The following is a 17,576-nucleotide window of genomic DNA, read 5'->3' as shown; positions in this document are numbered from 1 at the left end:
ATAGAGAGAAAAAAATCAGATTTCATTTAAAGAGGTGTAAATTTAGAGTAACTATTGACATCAGTATAATTACTCCAGAGCATAATTGACAGCTGAATTTGTCTGTGGGAATTTCTCAGGAGATTTTCAGATTACTTATTTTGCTGACCAAGGGTCTGATTCCCCCTTTGCTTACATCAGTGTAACTCCATTGACTTCAGTGGAGCTACACTACTTTATATCTGTATTACTGAGAAGAGAAGCAGGTCCTAATCCAGGAGAGAGAGCCATTAAACTGCCTGACTTTTTTGATTTCTTATCAAAACAGAACCCGAACATTGGTCCATGTTGTGTCTTGGTAGCCTACAATGAGGGCAGAGCAAAGTCAGCCTTTTCCAGACAAAGGGTAGGCACAATCTGTCCTCTTCTAGTTTGCACATCACTATCAGGTACATGTCATTGTGTAGGTGCTACCATTTAACTCACCATACATTATGGAAGCCTTCATTATTAGCAAACCATCTAAATAGTTTTCAGCGTGTTTATATTAGTGATATGTGCCCAGAGAGCTAGGCTAATACTGTACACCCACTCAGCAGAAAGATGGACCAACTCGACTTGATTGAGCTTTGTCACCATTTGTACAGAACACATCATCTCGCAAAGAGAGATACTGTTGCAAGTTACTGCTGGAGCTTGCATTTAAATGAACGAAAGTGAAATTTCAAAAATAGTAAAATTTTTGAGGAAATCATCTAAATAAATTAATAAACAAACAAACACCCTGCTGACAGTGGGTTGGTCTTTCATTAGAGAAGAGATTATTTGTATTTCAGGCTCTTGACAGACCTTCAGGGCCTGAGTCTGCTCCCACTGTGGTAATCTGTGGTCCCGATCTTGCAGCCCTTGCTCATGTGAGTAGTTCCAGTTGAAGTGTACTCATGAGACTTAGAAGTGCAAGATTAGGGACAGTGTTAGACAGAGGGTCAGCCCATTATCAGAAATTAAAATCTTGTTCTACATGTAAACAATGGCTAATCAGCTACTGGCCCCAATCAATAACTTTGCTGATTTTTCTCTTTTGCTCATATGATGGAAGTTAAAGCAGGAAACATGAATAAAGTGTATAAGACTCACAGGCTTTTCATTCAATAAATACAATGGGCCAAATTCTGTACTGACTGATCCCACATGAATGGATTGATAGTCCTTGTGAAAGATGGATGAATCCTATGGGGTAAAATGCAGTACTGACTTAGGCTATCCAGTTCCATTGCAATCAGTGGGATTGTGCAGGTCTGATTCATCTTTCACACCTTTGTAAAGTAGGAGTAGCTCCAGTGAAATAGTTGGAATTACACTGAGGTAAAATTGACATAGAGAGCAGAATCAATCTCACCACATGTGTAAATATGTCTTAAAGAATGTTTACATTCTGGAAAGTGAATTAGGTGCAAATATATCTGTGTGCTGCTTTTTTGGTGGTATGACATGCAATAGCTAAGCTTTCTGTTCTACAAAAAGAATTGGAATTCTTCCTACGTGGCTGTAAAACTATTTTTTTTTTAAATCAGCCCCCAGATGTTTTTTGTTTGAAAATTATAGTCTGTTGAGAAGTTATATCTTTCTGCTATTGTACTTAATTTTTCCTTGGGAAAAATAGGAAGTGGTGCTCTTAGAAGTCTATCGGAGATCATTTTACAGTCTGATGCTGCTCTATTTGTAGTTATGGAGAAGGCAGGCTAGAAAGGAGTAGAGAAGGAAATTCCCAACATAGTTCTCAGTACAGGGCTTGTACCTTTTTTTGCATGGAAAGCCACTGTGAGAAGAGCAGAAGGATTTCTTTGTCGATTCAACCTTCTAATTAAGCTGTTTGATTGTGATGCAATACACGAAGAATATATGTTTAAATTTAATTTCAGCTGATTAATGGAAAGAAGTTTGTTAAAGTTATCTATAATAATTATATACTGTCTATTGTAATGATAGAAATCAGAGGTGAGTTAGATTCTGAAAAGCAGCAGAAGCAAAGAAGCAGCATTAATGCAAGTGGGAACGGTTTATTTGATGAGTAAGGCCTCATGCAGGTGTAGGCTTAGAGCCCAGGGGGAATTTAATGATTTACAGCATGTCAGCATCTGCAGACAGACAGGAAGTAAATGGATTGTATATAAGTGTTCGCTCCAATGTTGGCTGACTTTTCGTAAGGCAGACTGCACCAGTTAACAGCCAATACAAGCACAGATTTGATTTCTTAGTTTTCTGGGTATTAACTTACCTTGCAGCAGTGTGATTAGCTTGTAATTTGTAATGAAAAATGCAAGGGCCAATATATACACTTATGCCCTTTGCCTATATGACTTTAAGTTCTATGATAATGTTAGTCTTTAATACTTGGTATATTTTTGGTACAGAACTTTAGTGGCTGGGTCATCAGCTGGTGTAAATCAGCATAGTTCTGGATCTGGCCCTAGGGTTTTATATTACACAATACAATATGTATTTTCACTAAAAAATAGGTTTGATGTGAAAACCTATATTTAGCAGGGTGGTCTTTAGCTAAAAGGAAATTATCATATAAAAAGATATTTTCTTTTCTTGTTCAGTTCAAAAAGAAAAATATGGGGTGTAGTTCAGTGGTTAGTTCTGTGAAGTAGGCATCAGGATTCTGGGATTCTGTCTTAACTCTGCTACTCACTCCTTATATGACATTGGCCAAGTAACTTACAACCAAACTTGTAAGAGTAGCCACTGATTTTGGGTGCCTCCATTTTTTGAGTGCCAAACTTGAGACACTTTAAGATTTTCAGGAATTCACTTAAATTGGAACAGTGAGTACTGCGCAGTTTTTAAAAAACAACAACAAACCCCACAGATTCAAAGTTGGACTCCCAAAAATTGAGGTGCACAAAATCAGTGCCCACTCTTGAAAAAATTTGGCCTGAATCTATCTCCATTTACCCATCTGTAAACTGGGCATAATACCTATTACAGCGGGTTATGCTCAGGTTTAACAGATTAATTTTTTCTCATATAGATTTATTGTGAAAACTATTTAAGTTTTCATAATTTCTAGAAAAAGTCTGAGAGAATGATGAAATGTGAAGTAGATGTTCTCTGAAGTGAACTCTCATATTAAACAATTTTGGGATGTGTCTATCACATACTGTGGCAGGGCAGGGGTATAAACCCTTTGGATGCCCTGCTAAAGGGGTGGCTCCTCCCCTGCTTCCCGGCAGAGCAGCCGGGTGCAGGGGCCCAGACACTCAGCAAGGAGCTCAGCTGCAGACCCTAACGAGGGCAGGCTCAGGGGAATCAGCTGAGCCAAGTAGAGCCAGCTGAGCTGGTGTCTGGGAGGAGATATAAGCCCAGGGAAAGGCTCAGTGAGGAGGCTAGCCAGGGGAGAAGCCAGAAGACCCAGGAGAGGATCAGTGTGGGGATCGGTGTTGGAGGAATTGGGGCTGCACTAAGCACTGTAAATAAAGAGACACGGGTGAAACACCTGGAAGAGGGATTGGGACCCTTTCTTTGACCAGCCTAAGCACAGAGCACAGGGACAAGAGGGCGAGAACCTGTGCGCACCTTGTGGCACATACCAAATACCATATCACATATTTATAGATGTTTCTCTAACAAGCTGAAAACTAAGTCCATTTGTTGTAAATTTGATTAAATGAGAGATGCTATTTTAATTTCATACTGCATATTTATGATACTGATAGCAGCTACAATAGTATATCATGTATTTATCCCTTCATTAGTGTGTTTAGCAATTCTGTGTTGCACAGCTGTATATGTATGAAGTTTATGCATCATGATCTATTAAAATATGAAAGCACTGGTAATTTGTTTGCATGTTTTCAAAAGGTTTGGTGTGGAACCTCCTGGGTTAATAAAGCTGGAGAAAGAGATTGAACAAGAGGAAATACTTTCAGCTCCTCTTCCGTCTCCTTCACCCTCCCCAACAAAATCTCCAGGGAAAAAGAGCACAGGAAAACTGTTGGATGATGCTGTAAGTGTGCTTGGGCAAGGCTTCTTATCATGAGATATCGACAAAAATATAGACTAACATCTTCCTGACACATTCTGACATACACAGGACATAAGGGCCTGAGTTTGACATCTCACCACATTTAGAGGTCTAATGACAAGATTTGCAAGAGTCTACAATTAATATCATTTGTGACCACAAATATTTGCAGTTTGGAAAATTTTAGTGGATAATGGAAATCTTCAATTTGGCCCATCTTTGCAGTGCTGAAGTTCTTACTGAGGTCCAGGTCTGGCTGTCATTATTTTTATTTTATTTTATTTTTTTAAACTAGTTGTTGACTGAACTCTCATTTGGTGTTTTTTTCTGAGGAAAGACTGAGAGATTTGTCCCTTACTGACTTGTACATATTTCTAACAAAACACTTCTGAGTTATTTGAGCTTCTTTTTATGCTCTCGGTCTGCCTGCCTCTTCTAGCATAAAACAAGTTCAAAACAGATTTTTTTCTTCACTATTACCAGGGAAAATACCTTACTTTACAATCCATTAAGCTCTTTACACGATACTGTAGTGATCATTTCTCAGTTACGCTCCACAAGAGGGGTTTACTTTGAAACAGCTGGAATCAGCTGAAAGAGACATTTTGAGGCAATGAAGAGGTTAACTAGGAAATTACAAATATATTCTATAAAAAGAAACAGTTACTATAGTAACTGCTATATCACATGGTAGATGTGCCACCTGGGAGTTACAAAGCGCTTCTTGAAAAACCTATGTGCCACTTTTGTGTTACAATGAGCAGATGGAATCTAATGTTCATTCTTTTAATGAAAAATGTATTTTTAAAATGTAAATAGGTTACATTTAACTTTTATATTTTGTGTCATCTTTAACTATGCAAACCCACTCATTGCTTCTCTCAGAGGATTGTGGAGAATGCGGGGATGTTTAGAATGGAAGAGATGACTGTATATCTCAGGGGAACAGAGAAGAAAGTATGAAGGCTGTCTCCAGCCATCTTCTTTAATTATAGAAAGGGTTGAATTTATAGAAAGGGATAGAAAGGGTTGAATTTATCCAGTTAAATTCCTGATCCTCACTGTCCCCACACTATAAACTAATGGCAGCACTCATACAAAGCAGACACAAAAAATAAAACAGGGTTAAATTTTGCCCTCCACTTCCATATTTGATTTTTAAATTCCAGTCAATAATACTTCTATGCGCCTCAGGCAAGTGGGGTTGTGGAGGCAGCAATGGCAAATACAACAGTAAGGGCTCAATTATCCTCTGGTTTGTACCAGATTTACAGTGGTATAAATCAATTGGCTTTGATTCTCCCCAACGCTGAGCTGCCCTGTGCTACTTACCCAGAACAAAGCAACCCTAAAGGTGGCAGACCCAGCTACTGGAGGACTCCCGCTGCTCAGGTGAATCCTTGGCAGCATAGAGTTATCATAACAGGCCCTACACCACCTTTCTGCTGGCTTCTAGTATAAGGAGTGTCACCAGAGGGCATGGTTGGCATGTATCTATGTACAGGCGATCCCTTCCTGTTAGACCCTGGGGCCATGGGCAAGCTGATTTGGGGAGCATTTAGACGATCACTCTGGTATGCAGTCCCAAGATCCGAGGACATATATGTCCAGATATACCTTTTGCAGCTCCTGCAACCTACATTCGGTATGACCCATTGACTTCAGTAGAGTTACTCCTGTTTTAAGCAGATGGTAGAGGTCCTGAATATCTCAAGATTGGTTTGATATTCAACATCCTAGACCTAATACTCTTGATGCCAGTGTGAATAGAGGAGAATTTCCACTGAAGTCACTGGAATTATTCTGGTGCTAAAACAAATAAGTGACCGGAAAATCAAGCCCAATGACCATTTTAATGTGTTTAGTGCCAAGTATAATTTCAAGCTATGAAGTAAGTTTCACGACAATATTACTGCACATTTTTGAGTGAGGGTGGAATAATTCCCAGCAATTATTCCACAAGGGAAAAGGCCTGGTCAGATGGGAGCATTGGATCATTTTAGCAACAAGGTGGAAAGCCCTCAAATTAGGTGATAGAGGGTAAGTCAATTTTAAAAGTTCCTCTTCCTGCCCATCTGCTGACAAGATCAATTACAGAAAAATGTTAGTTAACTTGTTCACTTTTTACATCTATCCATATCCCTAATCACCTCCAACAAAAAGAAAGTTCCTTTGACGTGTTGAAATTTTCCCTCAAGTATAAAACCTAAATCCTAAAACCTCCTACTCTGTATAACAGATCTGTTCCTGTATTTTTGTCAGACAACCAAAATACCTAACAGAGCCCCAGTACATGACCCTGGCCTTTTTCCTGTCTAAGAAAGCGTTACTCAAACTTTCATCAGTAAGTTATTCTAACAGCTTTCTTTCTGTTCTCAGTCTCTTTTTATGGGGCCTTAGTTTACAAATTGGATCTGAAAAGGTCTGCTGAGTGTTATGTGAAGTGGACAAAACCTTTGGAAAGTGCATCCTGCATTTTGTTTCATTTGACATCAATACATTAGGTCAGCTTTCATCCAAGAGAAGGACAGTATGTGGAAATGATTGCCTTCATGCACTTGTCAGTGTTGTTTCTTAGTGGAAGTGCTACTTGAATGTCAAATTAGAGTTCACTCAACCAGATCTGCTCGTTGACATTGATGGTTATGCTACTTTAAGATCACCTAAAAGTTCAGAATATACATCTACTAAATATTAATGTCACTGGTTTCACATTCAAGGCTGAATTCTCAGTTGGAGCTGAAGTTTGGCTGATGTAAATGAGGAATAGGGCAAAAGTAACTTTCAGCAGCCCTTGTTCATCCCTGATCCCTGGGTTTTGGGGTCCATTTTTTACACCAGTAACTTAGAGAACCCTCAAGGCAACTCTAAATTACACCTGCCGATAACAGCTCCCAATTGACTAATGCAACATCAGGCAACCATGAGAGTGCAGCAGCACATCATCTACCTCAGCCATGTCCCTGCACTGGTGAACATCTCAGAGCTGAGGCTAGGGGGAACATAAATGGCACCTTTCTCCCTGCAACTCTTCTGAATGGCACTGAGTTTAGCTTGGATCCTGGCTCATGATCAGTGAGCATAGTGTTTTACCCAGGTTTAAACGGATATGCAAGGTGAAGATTGTGGGAAATCAGGTCCTCTATCTCTGAGATAAAGCAGTGTTAATTATATTAGTAGGGAAGCCCTGCTGGAGAAATTACTGGGCAGCTTCCTTTTTGTGTATCAGATATACTCAGGACTCCAATACTTGGACTTCCTTTACTTTTCATCTGAGACTTGTAGGTGGATTTTAATTGTAAATCTACCCTCCAAAAACCAGTAGAGTTCAATTCCATTTACATACCATCAACTTCAGACTGACAAAACTTTGGGCTAAGTTGATCACTCAGTTATGTAGTGCAATTCCATAGCAAACTGTGTGTCTGAGAGCATCACCGGCCTCTACTTTATCTTTCCACACCTGGGAATTCCCTTCTGACTTGGGAATCCCCACAAGCTTGGATTTCACAGATGCTTTAAAAAACTGCTGCTGTATTTATTTTTCATTTTAAGATTTTTAATAAGTAAGAATATAGATTTGTTTAATGTTACCATTTTATGTAATTGAAAATACATGTAGATTTCAAGAAGAAATTATGGCCCAATCCTTGGGCCCATCTGAACTCTGCCCATGACCCAAAGGGAGGACACATCATCTATGTTGTCATTACTGAGTGATGACAGAAGATGCTGATGCAAAAGATCCTTCTGCAGATATTTTAAGATCTATAGGGTCTTTCTTGTGGGTCCCCAAGCTATGTCAGAAACACTGCAGAATGAGAAAAAAACAGTGGCCCTGAAAAAGCTGTGATCACCGATTCGCCCCCCCCCTCACATGGCTTAACGTAAGAAGAGAGCCTGTGTTGCTAATATCTGAATGCTATATGAGGTTTATTACTATTTGATTCAAGGCTTTACCTGTACCAGAAGTGCCAAATCCTGAAGTCTTCGTTCAGTTTTTACTCATTCTTAATTCAGCAAAAAACACATTGAATACACTGGGATTGTTCCCTATGGACCACATAGAAATTTAGTATAGATTTCATGATTTTGCCCGTTAGTAGTAGCGATGGTATTGAAATCAATGTCTTAAAAAGTCACTCAATGCCATACTATTAAAAACATTAGAGTTGAGGGAAAAAAGAAGTAAGACAATTTCAGCAATAGCACCTTAATTAAAAGCCTGAAGAGGTGTTAGGAAGAAGTCATTTGTCACGATGACAGAGAATAAATCAAGGGCATGACATTTTGTTAACTACCCTTTTGAACAGTTTGCTGCAGGTACACTCTATTAAAGAGATACAATAATAACTTGTTTTTCAGGTCAAACACATTTCTGAAGATCCTCCTTGCAAATGCCCCAATAAATTCTGTGTGGAGCGTCTTTCACAAGGACGGTACAGAGTTGGAGAGAAGATCCTCTTTATTAGGGTAAAAAGTTTTCATTTTTCATGTTATGCAATGTTCCTTTTGGGGATCACTGATATCTGCCATCTGACAGCAACATTTTTTAATGCTTGGGCTGCTTCTTTCCAGGTTAAAATGGCACCACTGGTTAATGGAAGAAAATATTTTCTTTCTGACAAGTACAGATTCTCATCCACAGCACAATCGGGGAGATATAGTCCACAGGAGGGTGCAGGGGAAGGGGAAACGGGTAGTTGGGTCGGAGAATTAATAACATGGTAGAGTCTTCTACTTCTAGGTCATTGATTCCATGCTGGCCATGATAAATGGTGACGAAGAATCTTCACAAATAGAGATGATGGTTTCTTATTTCCTGTTGGAATAGTATTCTTGTCGGAAAAGCCATCGTCCCACTTTGTGTTAATTGGTACCCTTCTTGACAGTCTCAGGAGAGAGATCAAAGACTGAATGAGAGTCTAAATTACTCTTCCATCCCTCCGTCCCATGGCTGACGTACATTGGTAGGGTAGCATCAGTAGAAGTCAGTGGGAGTCTTTTTAGACAAATGAAGCCAATTGGAATCTTAGCTTTTGAACCTGCAAGCTAATATTTACTCCCTCACATTCTCAGTCCTGCATTCCTCGAGGTCCCAGTTCAGCAAAACACTAAAGGATATGCTTAACTCTAAGAAGATTTTTAAGTCCCATTGAAGTCAAGTGCATACTTAAGGGCTTTGCTAAATTGGAATGGACTTAAGCATGTGATTAAAGTTAAGCACACATTTAAGTGCATTGCTGAATAGGAGCCTGAAAACCCTTAATTAATTCAAAAGGAGTTCTGAGTCTACGCAAAATGAAAGATTGGGCTACAGATGGACTCTGCAAAGGAATTTTAATGTGATAAAGAAAGGAATTTATGTTTTATTGCCTCTGAAACTTCCTTTTAACTCTACAATATATTTAGGGCACTAAAACGATTACTTTTTAATCAGTTTGTGCAAAAGTTAATGTGTTAATCAGCCAAAGGCCATAGCTGTGCATTTATGCACCTAATGTATGGGGTTTTATAATTCACATTTCTAGTTTAATTTTTGTCCTCTATTCATTTCACAGTATCAAGTTTCACAAGTCACTGTTGTTCCCATTAAAAACACATTTTTAACAGTGGAAAATGAGTAACTGTAGTTTTTCAGCTGTACTTTGAAAGTAGCCTTGTATAAAACTGGTGCTTTTTAGCCAGCTTGCACTTTTGATTTCTTCCTTTATTTTTAGTCTTAAATCACAAATCTTAAACCATTCTTAACCCTCTCTTTTTGATAAACTGTAAGTTTTCCTTCCAAAATTTTGTGTCACAAATTCCCCACTGCTGGCTTCTCTGTTATACAATTCATTCCAAGTCAGTGTTCCATTCCAAGTGTGCAAACAAAACACCCCTTTCATATCACGCTTCTGCATTCCAGGTAGAATTGTGCCAAAAAAATCTAACTATGATATGGATTAGACATCAAACTACAGTATTAGGGCCATATCCTGCTCTATTAATGTCATTGGAAATTTTGCCATTGACTTCAGTGGAAGTAGGCTTGAGCTGCTTGATCCATAGTTCAAAAATAAAGTACATTATAGTTTGGTTGCACTAGACTCTGTCTCATTAAGGAGCGTTCCACTGGGTTATAGTAATTCTTCACCAGCTTGTTTTAACCCTTCAAGCTATGGATTTTTCACATATACATTAATACATGCATTAGGCTTTTCTTTTGAACCCTTTATAAACTTTCTTACATATAGTAAAAATGCAGGTAGAGAGATGCTTAACTGACATTTAATTTCAGTGGTCATTTGGCACCATCTCCTGATGTTGCTGGGGATAATTTTTCCTTCTGTCCCATCTGTTCCATTTATAACATAGGTTGTTTCCCTGGACACTGCCATCAACTGTCCCCTTGCATATAAAGTAACTGACTAAAGGATTTGGATGAAATTTCTAGATTAGTTTGGTTCAGCAACAATATTATCTGGATTTATGGCTCTTCAATTAGAGCCCAGTGGAAGAAATTCCACTGACTTCAATGGGACAAGGGTTAGGGTCTTATATGGTGAAATTGTTTACTGATGGCTTGGCTTCTGGACTGGAATCTGTGGCTCTGGGGCAGTTCACCTCAGAGCAGGGACCTCAAGGCTTTCCCTTTTGTGGACAAAATCAAACTTTGAAATACTGAAATCCTCTGCAGACCAGAACTACCTTTCTGCACACAGTGGAGAGCTGCTCTGCTGGGCTTGATTTATGCTGTGGAGATGCCTGAAGTTATAGAATATAGCTCTTAACTGGCTCTTTGTTCTGCTCTGCCATCCTGGATCTAACTTTTCACTGACTTGCATCAGATACTAGGGTAACATTTTCAAAAGTGCTTAAGTGACTTAAGAAATTCAATGGGAGCTAGGCACTAAGTCACTCAGGTGTTTTCATAAATTTCACTAGGTGCCTATCTGCATCTTTAGACACCAGAATACCTTTGTAAATCTGGCCTCACTGTCCAAGTCACTTTAAAAAGTGGGACTTAGGCTTTTAAGTCACTTAAGCACTTTTGAAAATTTTACCCATGGGCTAAAGTTCACCTGCTCCTGTAATCTGGCTGAGTGTACCTCTACTTGTTACTTTTGCCTGCCCACTTTTAGATGTCACCCACCTCCTGGGGCACCTAGACACCATTGTGTGTGAAACTTTGAAGTAAGAAGATAGGCTATGTCTATATTTAGGGTGGTGTGTACAGTGCAGGCACTACATGTGAAAGGCAGACTACATCCACACTTGTCACTGCAGTGTGTAGCTATATGCCACACTGAAAGGTTGGGCAGTGGGGAAAGGCTTTGGTGGGGGAGGCGGTGGGACATTACACTGCTAAAAATAGCAGTGTAGACATGAGAAGCATTTATTTGGCATTTAGTGGGCTGCATAGGGTATATACTCTACTTGCTTAACCCATACCTTACAGTTCACACTGGTATTTATAGCCATGCTAGCTGGGAGTGTAGTGTCTGTACTCTACACTCCACCGTATATGTAGATGTAACCATAGATCATGTCTGAGAACTTATAAACACTTTGGTTTAATGGTACTACTATTATTGCTTGGTCATGGTAGAATTACATTATGGCCACATTAATACCGTTGTGTTCATTATAAATGCAATTATATTGTAACTACAGTAGATGAGTTCAAGATTATGGGACACAAAAAGAAAATGCTAATAAATATTTAATGAAGTTATCCCTCTGCAATAAATTCCTCTTCCGTTCTGGATCCACAACTTTTTTAACGGACAAATTAAGAATACTTCCCTTATTTCATTTCTGTAAGGATTTATGCTGCTATTTTAAAAGCAAGTTACAACCCCACTGTGACAAAGTTCCTCCTCTTCCTTGGTGGGTCCTGCGCTTATTGGCAGATTTGCTCACCTCAGAGGTTCATGGCAGCCCTCAGTTTGGCCACTTCCAGGGCTCAAATCTGCCATTCACACAGTTAGCCTCATCACTGACCAGCATGGGGAAAAGGAAGAAGAACAATCCCCACAGTCTCTGCTGATCCACCTAGTGGATCGGGGAACAGGCTAGAGACCTTCCCCTCTGGTGGAACCCACAGACCAGGTCAACTCCTCCGGTATCAAATAGGGAGTTGGGGATATGGAGGGATGGGGGGAACCCAGGCCCACCCTCTACTCCGGGTTCCAGCCCAGGGCCCTGTGGATTGCAGCTGTCTACAGTGGCTCCTGTAACAGCTGCATTACAGCTACAACTCCCTGGGCTACTTCCCCAGGGCCTCCTCTCAACACCTTCTTTATTCTCACCACAGGACCTTCCTCCTGATGTCTGATAATGCTTATCCTCCTCAGTCCTCCAGCAGCACGTCCTCTCACTCCCAGCTCCTTACGCACACCTCACTAACTGGAGTGAGAACCTTTTTAAACCAGGTGTCCTGATTAGCCTTAATTAATTTTAGAAAGTTCCTGAGTGTTCTGGAATAGTCCCTGTTATTTTACCCAGGGAAAAGGGACCTGCTTAACCTGGAACTAATGTATCTACCTTCGACCACTCTTTTGTAGCCATCTGGCCTGACCCTGTCACATTACCAATGAAAAACAAACCTAGCAGAACACAACCCTCATGTGCAATTTACCCAAAATTAATATTTGAAAGCCTGGAATATTTATCACAGAAAAAAATTCTCTTTGGAATAAAAAAGAAAACAAAAATACAATGAACCCAATCCTTCACAAGAATAATCTTCTCTCAAGTGAGTTGTTCTACTGAAACAAACAGGACTACTTTCCTCAGTGAATATTACTCTCAGGAGCAAGGATTTATAGGATCAGGCATTAAATCTGTTTTTTTGGTATTCAGCAGAGTGTATTTACATGTGATATAAAAAGAGAGCAAAATGTGTAACAAGCAATATTAAAGCAAAATGAAAATCTTTATTTAAAAATACGACAAGGACCTGTCTGACAATATAGTATAGCTAAGGTTTGTTTCCCCATTCCAGTTTCTTGAGATTGGAAATTAACAGATTGGATTTCAGACCCTGCTTACACTGAGCATGCCTTCCATGAAGTGAACATGAAAGCTTAAATACTGAAAACACTTGTATTTTAAATGAGAATTGCATCTTCTCTTTATTTTGTTCTTCCTTAATTCACTTATGTGGTGTTTGCTGGCTAGACTGGAGTAGATAACTGTAAAGGCTGCTTAAATGCTGGTAACAGAAGCTGCATTTTATAATAATGCATGCTAATTACTTGAATTAAAATAAATGATGGTATCCAATTTAATAAGGTATAAATCTGATCCTTTGGTTTAGAGTTAACCCTCCCATATGCATATACCATGTACAGGAAACCACTTGCACATTAGCTCTGGGACTAGAGGGAGTAGATGACCCTGTTGAGGTCCCTTCCAGCCCTACATTTCTATGATTTTGCTCATTGTGTCCCATTCCCACCACTGTGTCACTAACTGGTTTTGTGACACTCAGCTGTTCCTTAATATCCTCAATCCTTCAGCTATAGTATTTAAACTGACAAAACATTTTTTTTTTAAAAAAATGGAATAATGAGATTATAACAGAAACATGATGAAAATTTTAAAATTTCACTAAAAGAAACCTTTCATAACTTGCCTTTTTAGATTTTGTTAGCATTAATTTGTTCAGGCCTGAGGTACTAAACCCCTCAATTTCCACTGAGGTCAATAACACTTCAGAGTGCTCATCTCCTCATAGAAAATACAATAGAATCTCAGAGTTACAAACACCTCAGAAATGGAGGATGTTCGTAACTCTGAACAAAACGTTGTGATTATTTTTTCAAAAGTTTACAACTGAACATTGACTTAATACAGCTTTGAAACTTTACTATACAGAAGGAATAGTTTCCTTCATTGTTTTAGTAGTTTACTTTTGTTAATGCTAACAAAATCTAAAAAGGCAAGTTGTGAAAAGTTACTTCTAGTGAAATTTTAAAATTTTCCTCATGTTTCTGTTATAATCTCATTATTCCATTTATTTAAAAAATGTTTTGTCAGTTTAAATACTATAGCTGTACTGTATTTGCTTTTTTGTGTCTCTCTTCTGTTGCCTGATTGCATACTTGCGGTTCCAAATGAGGTGTGTGGTTGACTGGTCAGTTCATAACTCTGGTGTTCATAATTCTGAGGTTCTAATTTACTAAACAGATCTTTAATCTAGTGGAGAAAGGCATAGCAAGACCCAATGGCTGGAAGGTAAAGTCAGATAAATTCAAATTAGAAGTAAGGCATAGATTTTTAACGGTGAAGGTGATATAACCATGTGAACAGATTACCAACGGAAATGAATTCTCCATCTCTTGAAGTCTTCAAATCAAGATACCATTCTGGAAGATATATTTTAGTCAAACACAAGTTCTTGGGCTCAAAATAGGGGTAACTGGGTGACCTTCTATGGCCTGTGCTATATAGGAAGTCAGACTAAATCAGTGGTTTTCAATCTTTTTTTCTGGGGACCCAGTTGAAGAAAATTGTTGATGCCTGTGACTCAACGGAGCTAGGGATGAGGGGTTCAGGGTGTGGGAGTGGGCTCAGGTCTGGGGCAGGAGGGTGGGGTGCTGGAGGGGGTCAGGGCTCTGGGCTGGGGGTGCAGGCTCTGGGGTGGGTTGGGGATGAGGGGTTTGGGGTGCATAAAGGGGTTCTGGGTTTGTGGGAGGTTCAGCACTGGGCTAGGGGATTGGGGCACAGCGTTGGGGTGTGGACTTTCTGCGTGTCCTGGTACCGCAGACTGCACTGCTTCTGAAGTGGCCAGCAGCAGATCTGGCTTCTAGGCGGAGGCATGCAAGCAGCTCTGCGCAGCTCTCACCTGCAGACACCGTGCCCCCCAGGTGCTCAGGGTGGGGGCAGCATGCAGAACCCCATGGCCCCCCTGCCTAGAAGCCAGACCTGCAACTGGTCTCTTCTAGGGCGCTGCACGGTTTCAGAACAGGTAGGCACTAGCCTGCCTTAGCTGGGCAGCACCACCGATGGGATTTTTAACATCCCAGTGGGTGGAGCTGACCAGCGTGACCCAGTGCCTTACATGCCGCAACCCAGTAGTGGGTTACGACCCTAACTTTGAAAAATGGTGGAGTAGATGATCTAACGGTCCCTTCTGGCCTTAAAGTCTATGAATCTATGAAAGATGCTCCATATTTTGCAGGATCATCCCCTGCAAACCAAACGATGAGTAATACATACTCTCTCATATACAATCACATTTTTATTTCTGTGTGCTTTTCTAATACTTATATTCTTCAGTATTCTATTCTAGTAGTAATACCAAAGGATTTATCTACAACTAACTCAATGTATAAACCCATGCACAGAACATCACTATAGTTTGGTTGCTATGGAAACAGAGCCTGGGCATTTTCTTTTGGGATTCATATGGAAAGGGGCACCAGTATATCTCTGTGTGTGCATATGATTAGTCTCTAAACAGTAATCTAGTATACACTTCTGCCCCTTCATGGAAAGAAGAATGTGTTGTTTTATATTTATTTACATCCACCCAGGGAAATCATCACGGAATTAACCATGAGAAATAAGATAATATGGACATTTTGTGGGGGGACATTTGCTAAGCACAAATTATGCTGAAACTGCCATGATCCCAAATATTTTGTGCTACCATTCGGACCCAGAGATGCATACACAGCTATATTCACAGTTTTCCCATGATATGCTTATTATGCCTGGATTTGCCTCCAGCCTATCTTTGGTTGTTCTAACTTTCCTCCTTACCCTCAACACCACAGCAGCTGTTCTGCCTCTCCTGAGCCCAACATCCTCATCTTCTAAATTCTATACCCTCTTATTTGCCACTTCCTTTTTTGCTATGTCTGTGACCCATAACCCCATCCTGGGGATTTCCTCTATGGCTGACCTACTTCCAGCTTCTCAGCAAAGGCATCATGTCAAAAAAAAGTGGGGAAGGGGAGACTTCTTTTTGTTTTTATAGCATTGTTTGTTCCTCTGAACTAATACAGTTGGTCCATTTTTTCTTTGAGGATAGGGAACCACCTCAATTTAAAGAGTTGAGAGGACACCTGGGAAAAAGAGACCATTTTCCCATATAAGGATTTTGGAAGTAAATTTCAAAGATTCAGATGTTTTCAGAGAACTATCTACAATGACTCGAAGATCTTTTTCTTGAGTGGTAACAGCTAATTTAGACCCCATCATTTTGTATTTATAGTTGGGATTATGTTTTCCATTGTGCATTACTTTACATTTGTCAACACTGAATTGCATCTGCTGTTTTGTTGCCCAGTCACCCAGCTTTGTGAATGCCTTTGTAACTCATCACAGTCAGCTTCAGACTTAACTATCTTGAATAATTTTGTATCATCTATGAATTCTGCCCCCTCACTGTTTATCCCTTTTTCCAGATCATTTATGAGTATATGGAATAGCACTGGTTCCAGTACTGATTCTTGAGGATGATACTATTTACCCCTTTCCACTGTGAAAACTGACCATTTATTCCCATGCTTTATTTCCTGTCACTGATCCAGGACAGGACCTTCCTTCTTATCTCATGACTGCATACTTTGCTTAAAAGCCTTTGATGAGGTACCTCCTCAAAGGCCTTCTAAAAGTCCAAGTACACTATATCCACTGATTCACCCTAGTTCATATGTTCATTGACATCCTCATAGATTGGTGAGGCATGATTTCCCTTTATAAAAGCCATGTTGACTCTTCTCCAACATATTGTGATCATCTATGTGTCTGATAGTTCTGTTCTTTACTATAATTTCAGCCAATTTGCATAGTACTAAAGTTAGGCTTATCAGCCTGTAATTGCCAGGATCACCTTGGGAGCCTTTTTGAAAAATGAGCATTACAGGATGTTCTCCTTCAAGAACTGTAATGCTGTTCTCTGGAAAGTTTATGTAAGTATAATTGGAAGTATCCATGGAAAATAGGGAATTTTCTTATGGTTCAGTGATACCATTTTGCTATGATAATATGCCCGGAATAACTGGAAATTGATTAAGTCTTGCTGTAGAAACACATTTTGCTTTAGGGATGAGACAGTAAGTGCTTTCCACAGTTTGGAGTTACTAACCCTGAGTGTTAGAAATGGGAACGCAGCTACCCATTGCTGTCATGTTTTAAGGATGGAAAACGTTGAGCTTCAGATTTTCCTTCCAAAGCAATTGGTGAAGTGAAGCATAATGTGGACAGAATTCAAATCAGTCAAAGCAGAAACCTCTGTTTTATAGGCTTAATGGTGAAATGTCTTATGGACGAAGTGAAGTTTACCTTTAGGCAACTGCTACATTGTGGTAACTTTTACTATTTGCACAATTGTTTAAGTTATGGTTTTCGGTGCATACAGATGTTTTGTACTACTAAGGGATTATTTTCGTGCTGTAAACATAAATGACATTATTATTGTACAGCTGAGAGAAATTATTGATACCAGCAGAAGACTCATTTATTTCTACAGCAAACATGCCTCTGTGCGGTAGAAGCAATTCTCTCTACACATTCAGGACTCAGGCATAAAAATATTGTTTAACTGCAATCTCTATAGATTTATGGTCAT

The 17,576-nt window shown here is 39.6% G+C and overlaps 1 protein-coding gene across 3 annotated transcripts in view; it reads left to right on the top strand.

The window, feature by feature from the left end:
* The window catches only part of GAS2 (growth arrest specific 2), a 156,920-nt gene that overhangs the window by 100,205 nt on the left and 39,139 nt on the right, over positions 1–17,576 (top strand). For all 3 annotated transcript variants that reach the window (XM_073347820.2, XM_073347819.1, XM_073347821.1), the window contains 2 exons: positions 3,847–3,991; positions 8,375–8,482. In XM_073347820.2, coding sequence (XP_073203921.1) covers positions 3,847–3,991; positions 8,375–8,482 — 253 coding nt within the window. The remainder of the gene's footprint in view (positions 1–3,846; positions 3,992–8,374; positions 8,483–17,576) is intronic.

Source organism: Lepidochelys kempii, chromosome 6 (assembly GCF_965140285.1).
Source record: "Lepidochelys kempii isolate rLepKem1 chromosome 6, rLepKem1.hap1, whole genome shotgun sequence".
NCBI classification, from domain to species: domain Eukaryota; kingdom Metazoa; phylum Chordata; order Testudines; family Cheloniidae; genus Lepidochelys; species Lepidochelys kempii.
This window is presented reverse-complemented; position numbering and strand designations above follow the sequence as displayed.